This window comes from Thunnus maccoyii, chromosome 9 (genome assembly GCF_910596095.1).
Source record: "Thunnus maccoyii chromosome 9, fThuMac1.1, whole genome shotgun sequence".
NCBI classification, from domain to species: domain Eukaryota; kingdom Metazoa; phylum Chordata; class Actinopteri; order Scombriformes; family Scombridae; genus Thunnus; species Thunnus maccoyii.
The window spans coordinates 4,001,491-4,017,144 of NC_056541.1; the positions used below are offsets into that span (position 1 = coordinate 4,001,491).

Below are 15,654 nucleotides of genomic sequence, written 5' to 3' on the forward strand. Positions count from 1 at the left end.
AAAACTGGTGCAGCTGCAAAACAGTTTAGACTTTTTTTAAATACCTCATTTAACTGCAAAAATATGTCACCACGTTTGAATGTGTAACAGGTGTGTCGGTGGGTGTCTCTTCTTCTCTTTCTTATTGCTGGTATATTTACCTACATGACCTTTATCACGTACCAAAACAATACAAAAAAATATATATCAATAATGCCTAATTTCCTAATATCCAACGTTTTCATAAACAAAAGATCGCGCTCACTCTGTTGCTAATTTGACAGTAAATATTAACAGGCCGACTCCTAGAAATAAAAGTCACAAAAAGTTCTGAAACCACAATGAGGAAAACAGTAAAATCAACAGGCAGATGGCAGCGTTGACTTTAACAGCTTATAACTTCCTGATGTGGTTACCCAGCAATGTAGTACAGCACAAAAACTGAGAGACACTAGAAAAGACTGGTGCGAGTTGAAGCAGCAACGTCAAAACATCATGAATTTCAGTCCCTTTATATGCATCAAAATCCAAAAACACTATATCCTACATTTCCCATAATGCAACTCAGCAGCTTTTTATTCTTCCTGCCTCATAAACGCTCTCATGTTTCAAAAACAGGTTTTCTGTGAGAAACTTTTCCGAGCCAAAGCTGAGATAAACAAGCTGTAAACATCGTCCTGTAAAACTGGTGGAGTTGCCCTTTAAATCTGATACTATATTAGTGGATGCATGAATTAAATGGCAGATTTTGCGTTAAAAAAAAAAACAACTGAAGTCACTGTTTTTCCTAACAGAAAGGATCTGATGTTATTATTGTTTGTGCAGCCAGAGCGTGCAGCTGGCCTCGATGTTCCAGAGTCAGAGGATCAGTGTTCAGGTCTTTTTGGGGTTATTAAGCAACATGGAACTTTTTTTTTTTTTTTAATTCAGCTTACAAGTCTTCCAAAAGCTTCTGGCATCATTAACTGACCCACACTGAACCTGCTCTTTTAACATGTCGCTGTGTTTACATATTTTTTCATTTCCTGAGTACTTTTTTGGCCCTAAACCAACACAAAAAGTCTCTAAAAGTCTTTCGGGATGACTGTAATTACAGAGCGTGACCCTCTTTTCCTTCGACACAGTTCTCGCTGCGAGTCTGAGAAAATGTGAGAGAAAAATCCACCTCTGAGCGTTCCCAGTCACATTCCTCGGTGATGTAACGCTGAGAGGCCTCCCGCAGCCCCTCGTGTAACCCGAGCTGACTGAGCTGAGTGACGGCGGCCTGGCCTGAGCTGATAGAGCGAAGAGAGAGAGAGAGAGAGAGAGGAGACGCCCCGAGGTGCTCTTTTACACACGAATCGGGTCAGAGCTGTTATCTACACCTGCCAAAGAAGGTTTCCTCCCTTTGACGTCAGCAGGGATTCCCTCGGAGGAAACGTTACATCAGTAAACGTCTCAGGTTTATAAAAAGGTCGTAGAGACGAGATCAGAGATGTGTTTATTTACAGATCTGTACACATCTGAACTGTTTTATTACTGATTTATACCTTATAAGGCTTCTTTAAACTGTACAGCTGGTGATATTCTTTAAACCAATGATCTGATCCTACTAACAAGCCTGATATATCTTATTCCTCTGTGCCGTAGAGCTTCAGTTTTTATCCAAAAGCTCTTAAAAACACTGGCTGACATGTTCCTTCATTAACATGAACACACACTGCAGTTTATTTTGACTTAATCCCCCCTCCACACACACACACACACACACCGTCCGGCTGCCAGAAATACACACAAGAGCACTAAATGTAGATTCATCCACCGCTGAAAGTAGTCCCCAATAAATGCATGTTTGTAAGTTCCACATTTTGCACGTGTGACCAACTTATAAACAAGTTAACGTGGGTTTGAGTCGAGTTCTCATGTTCAAGACTATTTTTACTTCATCTGAATAACATCTTCCTACAGGTTAGTGGAGTTAAAAGTGCTTTACAGATGACGACGCAAATGTAAACAGTGGAACAATTTGAGACTAATGCACACTGGAAATAAAAATGAGTAAAATGTAGTAATAACACAGATGAAATAGATTCAAAAATACAAAAAAACTACATAAAATAGATCAAATTGATCCTTTTTCAGTGTTAATATTTAGCTTATTATGACAACAGCAGTATATGTAACACGTAAATCTGTCGTCTCATTTCCTGTACAGTCACTGTCATCTCCTGCTGATCTCGTCCCGAGTGCGTCACTACGTGCTGCAAAACACTCAGCGGGTGTCGACACCTTTCTGCGTTTAACTCCGTAAATCACGTTAACGATGACAGCGATCTGTCAGCTGTGCACGGAGCCCACCCGGGTCGTCACGGGTGATATATGGATGCTGTGATCCAAACCGTCACCGTGGTAACAAGGTGTTTCTGCCGTGCAGGATGTTTCTCTGCAGCTGTACTGAGTCAGATGTGAGGAAGTCCAGAGGTGGGACGGGTACATCCTGCTGCCCTGCTGCTCCACGGCCACGCGTAGCCGTTATATAACTCATGTAGATTGATTAATTGGTTTGTTTGATAAATAAGGACGCATTAGAGTCAAATATCACTCCTCAACAGACATGAAGATGTTTCAGGGAGAAACTACATACTTCTCTTTCTGGCACTCCTCTATCTTATTATCTGATAATTTAAGGTACACTTCGATATATTGTTATGTCTACTGTAAGGCTGTTAAAGCTCTGGAGCCCGTTAGCCTCGTTCATAACGTGCAGATTTACACATCGCTGGTTGCATCACACAAACCAGTTGTTACGTAGAGATGAGTTGTGACTAAATATTTCCAGCTGCTAACTGCAGGTCGAACTGTTGCTCGAGCTTCTTGAATGAATCAACTGACAAAGCAGATTTCTAACATGCAAGATGAGACTTGAGATGAGATCATTTCCACCTTTGACACATTTAACTAACCTGTAGGACACTGACTGAAATTTACAGTTTTCCGTGAAATGAGGTGTTTGCAATCTGTGTGTAAGCAGCGCTCACTCTAAGAACTACAGTATCTCGATAGTACAATAAAGATATCACAATATCTATATAATATTAGTTATTATTATAATATAAGATTCAGTGTCTTTTTTGTGTTGTTTCATGGCCTTTGTTATCATGATTGTGCAGCACTTTGATCAACTGTTGTTGTTTTTAAATGTGCTTTATAAATAAATTTGATTTGATTTGATTTGTGAGTAAAACTGGTTTGACCTAATTTTCAAACAGAAAAATCATATTTAGAATTTTTAACAAGCTTCAACATGTGATTTATATTTTTGTATTTGAGGACTTGTTGTCTGCTTGTTTGGGGGTCAATCATTTCAGTGTGACCCACCTTCACCAGCAGCTCTCGGCTGAGAGAGTAGTTGTTGTCGTCTGAGAAGATCTCGGACAGCTCGCGGAAGGTGCGGAAACTCTCCCTGCGGACCGACGCAGAGGTTGGTGAGGAAAGAAAGAAAGAAAACGGAAACCCGCCGCTGTTAGTTACAGGCTGACTTTTGTATCGTCAGCGCTACGTGGATTTCATCGGAGTTTTAAAAAAAACCTACCGTGACACTTCCTCCCAGGTCCTCTTGAGGCGGTGGATGGCGTTGCACTGCAGGGCGGAGAGGATGGCTCGCAGCGAGGAGAAGTTCTTCAGAATCCGACACTCCTGAACACAACAGGAACAACGATCCGGTCAGAGAGAGAGACACGACAAACTGACATCAATTCATTTCTAAGTGCAAATAAACCAATCTGCGGTTGCTCACCCGGGCCACGTCTATCCATCTCTCCAGCAGCCGGGCTCTCTGGTTGGGCTTCAGCGTCGGGTTGCTCAGGCAGGTGGTGATGACACAGTTGGTGACAGAGTTGAACTGGGCCACAGTGGCTCTGATAGTGGGAGCCAGGTGCTCTTTCCCCTTCTTGTCTCGCTGAGACCAAATCCCCCCCAGGCAGTGGTAGGGCACCACCTTCTTAAACAGATCCTGGACGGAAATAGAGACAGATAAATACTTTATTAATCCTGAGAGAAACTCACGTGTCGATGCGGCAGCGTACAGAGGAAATCACACCAGCTAAACGTCGGTAGTTAAATAAAAACAAAATAAAGTAAAATAAGATGAGAATAAAAGTTAAACGGAGAGAAAATAGTGTTTTTTTTTCAGCTGGGAATTCACATTAGAGGTGTAATGATATGAGACATGCAAACGTACAAGTACATTTTCACTGTAATGGATAAAAACATACAGTATAAAAGTCAAATAGGACTGAAATAGGACAATAATGGCAACAATAAGATGTTCAAATATACACAAATATATCCAGTGTATGCCAGTAAAACTGACATTAACAGATAATCATATAAATGCTCTATAAAGCAGCATCATAAATGTCCAGTAGTGTTTGGAGCGAGTGTGGATGAGATGTGGATAATGTATTTCAAGGCGTGTTTTGAGTGATTTAGACCATGTGATCATGTTGTTTCAATCTGGAACAGTTTTTAAAGAGAGACTCCACCGATGTCACACACACACACACATAAAAGGTCAGTTTACTGGTCATTAGGAGAATTACTCAGCCTGTGAAAGCAGCTGCCGTGATGAAATAATTAAATAAAGACGTGTGATGTCTGCTGTGGCTCTCTGGAAGGTGACATCAGCAGGTGGTTATTTCTGCTTCGGGATTAGAGCCAATAACATTTCATCTGCTAACGGCAAGAGTTTACTGTCAGTTTACTATCACAGAGGACTGAAGAAACCAGAAATATTCACATTTAAGAAGCTGGAGACAGAGAATTTTTGAATTTTTTCTTAAAAAAATGACTGAAAACAATTAATTGATTATCAAAATAGTAAATAGTCTTATCGTTGAAGCTCTAGATTACAAAAAAATGTGCAAATTGGGCTGAGAAATGATGGGATGTGTACATAGTCATGCAGGTTCTCTGTCTAAACTGGAACGGGTCATACTGGTGATGATGTGTATGCAAGTAAAACAGAAATTAACAGATTTAGAGACATTAATGATTCATAAAAAAAAACAGATAAATGCCAGAAAGTTGTATAAATGATCTATAAAATGTGTTTAGAGAGAGTGTGATGATCTGTGATGAAGAGAAATGCGGATAATTAATTAAAAAAAGTATGAATACAGTGTTTAAATATAGTTTTAAGTGAGTTAGACTACGTGGTTTTTAAGAAGGGACAGTTTTAAAAGGTAACTACGCCAATTTTTACACATAAAAGTCAGTTTGCTGATATGTAGATAGATAGATATGTGATATTAAAACAATGGAGCACCTCTTTAAAAGCCTTCATTGATGGTGGATTTAAAAATCATTCATTTGGTCACTTTGTGCATTAAAAATGTGGTTTAAAAGGCTGTTTGGGACTCTGACTCTAACTCTGGTCCCAGCTGAAACTGCATCATGAAAAGAAGTAACTCTGATAATAAGAAAGAAAGAAAGAAAAGGTTTTTGTGATTTGCAAACTTTTCATTGGATACTTGTAAACTTTTAGACGTCTGTGAGATTTAATGTTAAGAAAACTGTTGCTTTCAAACCTGATATCATCAGTTTATTGTTCCAATATTATTATCATCAGTTTTAAAACCCGCCCCTCCTATTATTATATAACCTGAACGCCAGACTGACTGTCTGTCTGGCTCAAAAGAGACACGGTGTGGTGTCGAGGTAAGTTGAGGGAAACATCCTCACCGCGTCCATGAGCGTGAACTGCTCCGCCACCATGATGGGGTCAAACGACAGGAAACTAAAAGCAGGAAGCTCGTCCTCAAAGCCGCTCTCTTCCTGCGTGGCAAAAGGGCAGCCGATGTGTTCCCCTGGAGATATTTTTAAAAAAAAACACACACAAAAACATCTTTTTTACAACACAGCATCAACCTGAGCTCAACCTATAACACGGTTCCTGCACTTCTTCCGTTTTAATATCTCATCTTGTTTCCGACCTTTTCACTTCCTCCCCCCCCGCCAGATTTCAACATTTCACTCAAGTGCTCAAAATAACCGTGTGCTGATGGTGACTGTCAACTACTTCTTATCACTCGCACGACCAAACTGTTCTTTACAACATGTGAGCTGACGTTGTGTCTACAGCTAAAGTGCAGTCGTCCACGTGTGAGGACAAACTGTTCAAACTCGCCGAATAAAAAGATTTTAATCAAACTCTCAACATGAAAACACATCTGGCAGTCCCTGCCCTGTTGTCCCTCTCCTGTCCTGTCCTTCATACCATCAGGATCAGGCTCACACTGCTGTCGGCGGTGGAAGTGGGCCAGCAGGTTACGGGCGCGGCGCTCCAGGTCCGAGCCGGGGAAGTGCAGGCGAAGGTAGGACATGAGCTGGTGCAGACAGTCGTAGTTCGGTGGAGTCCAGAAGTCTTCGGAGTACTGGTCCAACCACGCGCCCAGGATGGACGAAACAGTGCTGCGACACGACGGAGAAACAACGTTTAAAAGACGGAAATTAAAGAAATGATAATATAAAACTCAACATGAACATGTTGGTGTTGCAGAGAATGTAAATACTAAAGAAATGTTCTGATTTAGAGCTGCTTTACTTGTTAAAAACAATTTAAAATGCATCATTTTTATTCATTTTTTCAATTATTTATTTAAACTGGTAGTCTCATTGAGATCAGGATCCCTTTTTCAAAAGACCTGACCTTACCTGACATTGTAAGTTCTGTATTTATATGTGACCAGCGAGCAGAAGTGGAGCCTTACAGATAAATAACATACGACGCTGCTACTGTCTGTTTGTTAAGGTGTGTTCAAACTGAGCACAAAATGAATTTTAGAGGTGGTGTGAATGCGACGCAAAGACACAAGTGGATGAGAAATGATGTGTCTGCATAAGCTGACAATCACATTTTAAGTGAATGAAAACACTTGTGGAGGAAAACAAACTGGAGTTACTGGTATGTTTTGAGACCAGCACAGATAGACTCCACACACACTAACATACAGGGAATGTCTGTACAGTCTGTACGTTGCCTGTTTGGAGTGAATTAAACAGCAAATAATGGAGAATATGAGGCTCTGTGTCCAGTTAAAACAAAACTTCAGCCATGCTAACAAGCTACTTCTGAGCTACTGTTAGCATCTAGTTTTAGCTCTCGGTGTCGTTGTGCTAAAGATGAATATTAAAAGTGAAAAACAAAATGAAACAAGTGATTTTAAATGAAGGTACAACAAAATATCAAATTGTTGCTTTTGCATTGTAACAATGTTTTACAGCCATTTCTCCTGAATCCAAAAATATCTTATTCTAGCATTAAGCTAAAGCTCACTGTGCTTATTTGCATTAAGGAAGAAGGTATTTTAAAAACTTAACTGAAAATGCTAAAACTGTGATGTTGAGATTGAAACTAGTTGTGTCTTGGTTTCAAGGGGGATTTCCAACACAACAGCTACTTATAACCCTTAATTTAAATGAAGTGTATGCTAACATTGCTAGCATGGCAGCTGCTCAAAATGCTAACATTGCTAGCATGGCAGCTGCTCTCTGTGTTTTAACAAGCTGCTGAAAAGAACAGAAACATTTTAAAGAAGCACACTAATCTGAAGGTGAACGCTAGCAATGCTTAAGAGCTGTTTTAGTGAAACTGAAGCTAAAAAGGGCAATAACAGCTCCAGTGTTTTCTTTGTCTGTGATATATTACAGTTTTATCAGTTCATGACCCTCCTCCCATCTGACAGGTGTCCAGCAAAGAAAAATAACCGGCTGAAAAACTCTGCTGATATCCCTTAAACCCGGGAAGGAGTGGGATGAAGCTCAGTGATTAATGTTGGCAGCTCGACACCGCAGGCTTACTTTCTCAGCTCTGTGCAGTCGTCCTGGGAGACTCTGTGTGCTGTAGCTGCAGGCACGTTTTGGAGCTTGGCATACCTACAACAGCAAATACAACATTCAAATTTTGATATACAGAAAAAAAATTCTGAACATTTCATGCACTGAACCTGAAATAAAGAGAACCTCCATGTGCACAGCGTGTAAAAACACACCTAGTGTGCTTTTAAAAGGTTCAACTTTCTCTAAATAACAGATATTTCTTGTGGGAATGACAAACCTCATGTTTATTCTTTGTTGCATGCAGAAAAAACTTTTGTAAATGCTGCAGTTAACATTTGAGACCTGACAAGATTTTTAGAAATGTCACGAAAAAAAATTAGTTTGACATTTTCCACAGTACAAAACAGGTATAAACAAAATATAGAAATATGTTTATATGAAACCAAAGCATATATATGGAAATAAAAAAATACAATATAATAATATAATACAATAACTGTAAAGGAAAAAAAAGAAACAGAAAACAAAAAAGGAAGTTTAATAGTTGAAAAAACATTTTTAAAAATGCATGTTGCCTGTTCAGGTATGAAATTAATCTGTTCTTACATTCATTATATATGATGTCTTCAACAGGCAGCTTTAAATTGTGATTATATTGTAAAAAAATGCATTCATAAAATATGACCAAAAATGTGCAATAAAATTATAATTATAACAGAGATGTGAGAGTCACCAGGATGTTCACTGTTAATAGTTGACTCAGTCGTTACAAACGTCATTACAAGTAATCAACAAAAGTTTGTTTGACGCATTTCTGCCAATTAAGACCAAAATAGAAACTACATTTCCAGCTATTCAAAAATCCTGTTAGGTGTTACGTGTTAAGGAATAAGGAGTAAACGATTGAAGAAACGATGCCTGAGGAACCATGAAGTCATCATTCAGGATGATGTTACGGTTTTCTGTTAACTTTCTATACTTGCTACTAAACTGTGGGGCAGCTACATGGCAATGTTACCTCAATCTCATCTATGCAATGAATTATTTGAAAGCCAAAGCAGCTAAAAAAACAGTTGGTTTAAAACTTTGTAGCTTCTGACAGGAATAAAAAAACAATGAAAATCATTTAAAGACCCAACAGCCACAGTATTCAGGGTGTAAAGCTCCCGTCTAGCTCGTTATGAATGACTGCAGTCTGGAGCTGTGAGCAGGTCAACCTAAAGACTGATTTTTCCGTCTTAGATCGTTTTAAAGAGGTAAAAATATCCAGTACCGACTGACAGGAAGCCTGAATGAAAGACCAACACTGTCACTCCTTAAGTCATTCTGCTAACGTGGCTAAAAAATTAAACAAAACCCTGAAAAAATACACATCATTCTCTCCCTCTCATCATCTTATGACCCAGTTATCTCGCGGCCGCAGGTCACAGATCACCGTACCTGTTGAGCAGGAGATCCAGCACCTGCTTGGTGGTGGCGAAGGAGCGGTATGTGCAGAGGAAGATGGTGACGTAGGTGGAGTCTTTTCCCCTGAACGCCGACACCATGTACTCCACCAGCCTCTCCAGCGTGCCGGCCTTGATGGTCCGCACCTTGCAGGTCTCGTAGAGGCTCAGGGCCGAGTCCGTCTCCACGCCCAGCCATCGCTGCCCCTTACTGGCCGACTGATGGAGCTGCACCTTCCTCAGCGTGATGGTGAAGATGGCGTCCTCCTCGGCCTCCTCGCCGATCTCCTGCGTCGAGCTCTACGAGACAAAGGAGGCGGGGAAATTTAACTCCGGTTGCTGTCTTACTCTTACATTTCTGTAACAAGCTCTTTTTTTTTCCCACAGTAGTGGATTTCTCATGTAGGAACACGCTCTTTTAATATCTGCTTTGAGCAGATTAGAGGGAGTTACAGACGCAGAAAAGATGCCATCGTTACCGTGCGGGACTTAAAAATGTCCAACATCTAATTTTACGTTGAAACCCTTTAATTATGACCATCTGTGTGACCTGGCGCTCTTCTCTTCAACTCTCTGAGTCATACTTTGTGAATCATGTGCGTGGCCGTTCACAAACAAACAATAGCTTGTTACTAAACAGAGCTTACTGGATAACTGGCACTACAATACAAGCTGCAGCTTGTATATAGCCAACAGGGAATTAACACAAGCCGCTTGTTGCATGAATGAGGGCTCTGTAGGCCGTTTGCATGTCAACATTTTGTTGTTGTTTTCTGCTAAACATCAAAAACAAAGATGCAACAGACCGCAACAAAAAAAAGACCGCCAGTGATGATGACGGTGATGTTTTCATTCATTATCTCAGCCGTCAGCAAGAGTCACACTGTAGTCACGATGCAGATACTCGCCGTTACACAACAGATACTAATCGACGTGTTACAAAACTAAAAGTGGTTCGCAGGATAAACTGTCAGAGTAACTTCTTACAGCTTTAAGAGCAAAACCGGATCTTTCCTGATCAAAGACAGAAGCCGCCTCTAATAAAAAAAGTGCAGCTTCGACAACATCTGTACGAGCACTACTGATGTGTATAAACAGAGTAAAGGAGCATTTAAAGGTGACGATTAGTCAATTAAGTAATTACTCAATCACCAGTAGAAAGTACCTAGATTGTTGTTTAGGTATTTATAGTTATTTCCTCATGTATTTATTAACACATATAGTTTTTTTGTTTGCCTTTGACAGTCTGTAGTTCTTCTTTCTTTCATATCAACTGTGTGTTTTGTCTGTTAGTCAAACACAACAAGTGGTCACTATTGAACTTCCATACAATGTGTCACATTGATCTATCATTTGTATCAATACTCTTATATTGATTTTAACAGCCTCGGTCTGTATCACACCATGTTTCTTGGTGTCAGTATTAATATGAAGTCATAAAAAGATGCTGACGAACTTGAAACTGTTAATTTTTTTAAATTTCCTTTGAGAGAAATGTGTAGTTTTGAGCCTCATAAATAAAACTGACTTGACTTAAATTCTTGAAACGATACATTTCTAAACTGTTTTGAGAAAAAAAACGTCCCAAGCTTCTCAAATGTGAATAGTTTCCGGTTTATTTAGTTTTCTATGACTGCAGTCTTATACAGTATATCAATAAAATAAATCAATTCCCTTTGTTGTTGAAGAAAAACCTCCAATAAACTTCCAATATTTCCAAAAACAGAGAGATGGTTCACGTCCACGATAACACGGTTTATCACATGTGCTTCCAATCCGCTGCTGAAAAATAAACCTCGAGTGGTCTGTTGAACATTTTTTGAACCTCAATAGCGAGGGCTACGGCGGCGTGAAGCGCTAAGTGGAGGCCTGGATGGAGGAATGGCATGTAATCTGGCATGCCACAGTCATCTGTCACGGCCCCTGTTGTGTATCCAGGGAGCATTAGTCATCACAGTCCATTTCCAAGGCTCAGTGTGTTTGCTCCCCCCCTCCCCCGCCCCCCCCCCACCATCCCTCCACTGCTTCACTGCCTGCTTTTTTGGTCAGGATCTGTTTCGGTTACATCTAAGTCAAGGCTGAGTTCCCTCTGTTGTGTCTCTGTCGCCGTGGAAACAGGCTCAAATAAGGATGGCTGTGAATTTGGAAAAGCGGAGCAATGAGTGACACAGTATCTTTGAACATTACAACTGCTCGGTGTTTTTGGACGTTAAAGACGTTAAATGTGAACGTTTTAGGGCTGCAACTAACCGTTACTTTCATTATGAATCTGCAGGTTATTTGTTTTGATTAACTGATTAATTGTTTTGTCTATAAAATCATCATCATGTTTGACAAAGAAACACATTCAATCATCACATTTTAGAAGCTGAAACCAGCTTTTTTGGCTTAAAATTTGACTGAAATGAATATCCGAATATCAAAATAGCCGCCCATTAACCGACTAATTGTTGCAGCTCTGAAGAATTTAAACCTTTGTTAGTGTGACTAACTTCTAATCTCAACATCAACAAAAAAAAACCCCTTGACACATGGGAGTATGAGCAGGAAATGGATGCCAAAAAAAAAAAAAAAAGAGAGAGAAAAACAAAATGAAGTCTGGTGGATTGATGCTCAAACAATACGTCTTCTTACACACCACAGAAGAAGACAGAAGGAAGTCCAACATGCTGACTAAAGGTAAACTAACTGACTCTAACCAGGTTACAAAAACTCAATAAACTAGTCATGTGTTTGCTGATTAGATAAAAACTATAAAAGTAAGACTGTAAGATTAAACAGAACCTGAACCTCAGTGACCCCGGGAGGGAGGGTGTATGTGACAGATAAATGTGCAGAAGAAGAAGAAGAGGAGACAAACCCCTGGACTGTTGTAAATCCCGTACTGGTATAATGGCCGAGCCACAGCTGCAGCTGAGAGGCCTTGACAGCAGGAGAGGTGCTTATCAGCCAAAACCACAGAGGCCAAAACCGCCGCTGCCGCTGCTGCTATCACTTCAAACCCTGACAAAAAAAAAAAAAAAAGAGGCAGCGCTCAAGGGCAGCGCCTCGCTCCATCCGCCGAGTCGATTCCCGACATAAACGCTCCCATTCATCCGTGTTCCGGCGAGGACGAGCGTTGCCATGATAACCGGACTCTTCCTACTGCTTGAACACTGCTGCGAAACACTGAACGATCGATAGTTTTCAGTGTCCAGAGGGCTGAAACTAACACCAACTAAGATTTGTTCACTTTTGCATGAAAGAATGAAAGTTAAAACATTGAAATCTCCAAAATCAGAAAGTTGGAACAAGTAGAAACATGTAAAGACATCAAGTAAAGTGTGTTTGTTGGCCTCTTCGTCTTAAAAGCTGAATCTCGTGATGAGAGACTCTTCTTCTCTTCTCACAGTCTTGTTTGGAGCAACACTTGTTTTTGCATAAATTCCTCAAGTGAATAAGATGAAAACCTCTGTGACCACTTTGCTCAAATAGCTTGAAAAATGCGGAAAAGAAGCTTTTACAATTCAATCAGTCACACCGTCTCGAAAAAACTGGATCTCAGTCCAAGTAAAGTCGATAAGAACGTCTGTGGAAATATGATGGAAATCCCTCCCAAACATCAGCAGGAAGCATCTTTCTTTAATCTTTTTTAATTTTAGGTTTGTATCACTCGTTCCTTCAGCCTGACTCAGACGCTTAGTCAACCAGATCGGCGCCACAGACAGGAAGTGACTATCGGAGATGGTGAAATCTTTGGGAGTACAGGAGATGTTTCAGCAGTTTATTGATAAAAAACAATCTCAGTTGTCGACACCTGAGTCAGTTTTATTCGCCGGTGAAGACTGTGACTGAACTTAAGTACAATTTTTAGGTATTTGCACTTAAGCTTTTTATTTTTATCTTCCTGTTTTAACCTGTTTTATCTTGTTTTTTATCTTCATTTTACTCTTATTTATATCATTTTACATGTTTTTACATGTAGTTTCTTCTCTCAAAGCCTTTTATGTTTTATGGTGTTGAAAGAAGCAACATTAATAAAGTTATAGATAAAGATACTTTGCAGATTAATATAATATTAAAATAGTTTAAAATAGCTTCATCCCAACCTGCTACTAAATTAAAATACTGCTCACACATTACTGCATCAATAATAATAATAATAATAATAATAAAGCTGTAACAACTAAATGATTAGCCAATCGACAGAAAATTTATCAGCAAATATTTTAATGATTTCATTGATCGGTTACGCCATTATTTGGAAACATTCACTATTTCCAGCTTCTCCATTGTGAGTTTCATCATTATAAACTGAATATTTTGGGGTTTTTGGATCGTTAGTCGGATACAACGAGACATTTGATGACATCACTCTGGGCTTTTGGACATTGTGATGGAAATTTTTCACTATTTTCTCACATTTTAAGGAGCAAACAATCGATTAATTGAGGAAATAATGAGCAGACTAATCAAGGATGACAATAATCATTAGTTGCAGCTTTAAATAATAATAACAACTCATTAATATAAATCTTAATATGTTAGTTTGGGATGATGAGCACTTTTACATTTGATTCTTTAAGTGCATTTTGCAGATTATACTTTTACGTGTTCTTAAGTACTATTGTACTTAATAATTGGTACTTTTACTCATTTAAAGGGTTGAAACCACTGGTAGAAAGCTGAGAAAAAGCTTGTAAGTGGCTCTTGATTTGAGTTCAGACGTCTTTATTTATGACTTTATCGTCTTTTTTACGTTTCCTGCATGAAGAACCAGTTGACCTAGAACATCCAGACACTAAAAAACATTTAAAAAAAACAAAAGACACTAGATGACTTTTTATTTATGGAAAATTGTTTAACTCCTGATATAAAGAGTCTATGTAACTAAACAAACTGCGTCATACTGGCCTGGCTGCTCTCAAGACAGAAATTTGGTCTAAATCTAATTACAACATGTAACAACAGAGTGGAAACTGGGTCAGAAAGTATTTAGAGTAAAAATATAAATGTTTTATCCAGACATGTCAGATGGGCGGTGGTTTAAACATCAGAAAAGTGCATCGTAATTGTCTAAACATCTGTTTTATGACGCCTCCATTGGATAAAACTAATTCTAAATGTCTGTTTCTATTCTATTTTAATCTGAGTTAAGTCTTACAGTGGTGTTATGTCCTTTTAATTTATCTCATGAAATTAATATTCAGCTTTTAAGTGTTTCTTGGCTCCTATTAAGAAGAATTAAGAAAATTGGAAAACTGCAGCAGGATCCACAGAAATGTCTGGCATCCAGAATCCGAGCCTCCTCCTCCTCACTCCGTCCAACACTTATCAGATCCTCGTTCACCTACACAATCCCGACCATGAATGACCATGAATGTATATGTGGGCTGGAGGAATGTGAAGCGCATAAAAGTGTCAGCGAAGAGTGATGAGGCAGAGAAAAGGAAATAACTTCCCAGAGAGAGAGAGACAGGGGAAAAAAAGGGAAAAAACAAGTCGCATGAGGTTCAACGGAGAAGAGTTTGTTTTACTGTCGGATTTACAATGTTCAATATTTGTTCACATTAATGAACAGCTGGTCTGTGTGGTTTTACATCTAACACTAAAGCACTTTAAGGTGTAATTGGATTGATAATGATAATTTGTACTTGACTTTAAAATGTAACACTAACGATGTAAAAGTGTTTTTGATTATTCTGACTGTTCTTTACATATCATTGCTATTTTTGAATTTTTTTAGAGTTTAGTTGTTAAAAGATAATTCACATTTATTACAACTTGTGTCTTATTATCATGGTTTTGGTCATATATTCAATTAGAACTGTAATAGATTAGTAGATTAGAAAAATAATCAACTGTTTTGATAATTGATTCATTATTTTTTTAAGCAAAAGTAGCAAAAAAATGTCAAAACTTCTCTAGTTTTAGGCCCTAAAATGAGAAATACACTGCTTTTCTTTGTCATCATTGTAAACTGAACATCTGTAGGTTTTAGACTGTCGGCCGAACAAAACAGACATTGTTGTGATGTCTGTAAAATGTAAAAAAAGTGACCCGATCGGGTTAATGGATAATGTAAATAATCGTTTGTTGCAGCCTTAGTTTCAATCAGTAGTTAATATCTGAAATATGATGACATCACTCAAAGGTTCAAGAAACTTGAGCAGTCAGACAATCATACATGTTGTTGTTCAGATGATCCAAACCGCTGGACGTTAGACTGAAAGTGAACAAATCTAAAATCTCTTTCATCATCTCTAATTGCACAAGAAAACTGAGTACAGTCAGCAGGTCAAAGGTGAAGCAGAGAGCGAGTCTATAAACTGTGATGAATGTTTAAAACAGACAGTTTTAGTGATGTCACAGTGTCTCCACATGTCAAGAGCTGAACTTGATGACCGGAACGTTATTATTACAGATAGGACTG

At 38.9% G+C, this 15,654-nt stretch overlaps 1 protein-coding gene across 3 annotated transcripts in view; it reads right to left on the minus strand.

Annotated features, from left to right (window-relative positions):
* The window catches only part of LOC121903639 (ral guanine nucleotide dissociation stimulator-like), a 69,329-nt gene that overhangs the window by 7,960 nt on the left and 45,715 nt on the right, over positions 1 to 15,654 (minus strand). For all 3 annotated transcript variants that reach the window (XM_042420862.1, XM_042420860.1, XM_042420861.1), the window contains exons 2-8: positions 9,238 to 9,542; positions 7,819 to 7,893; positions 6,236 to 6,429; positions 5,701 to 5,825; positions 3,755 to 3,970; positions 3,551 to 3,654; positions 3,337 to 3,421 (exon numbers count right to left, since the gene is read on the minus strand). In XM_042420862.1, coding sequence (XP_042276796.1) covers positions 3,337 to 3,421; positions 3,551 to 3,654; positions 3,755 to 3,970; positions 5,701 to 5,825; positions 6,236 to 6,429; positions 7,819 to 7,893; positions 9,238 to 9,542 — 1,104 coding nt within the window. The remainder of the gene's footprint in view (positions 1 to 3,336; positions 3,422 to 3,550; positions 3,655 to 3,754; positions 3,971 to 5,700; positions 5,826 to 6,235; positions 6,430 to 7,818; positions 7,894 to 9,237; positions 9,543 to 15,654) is intronic.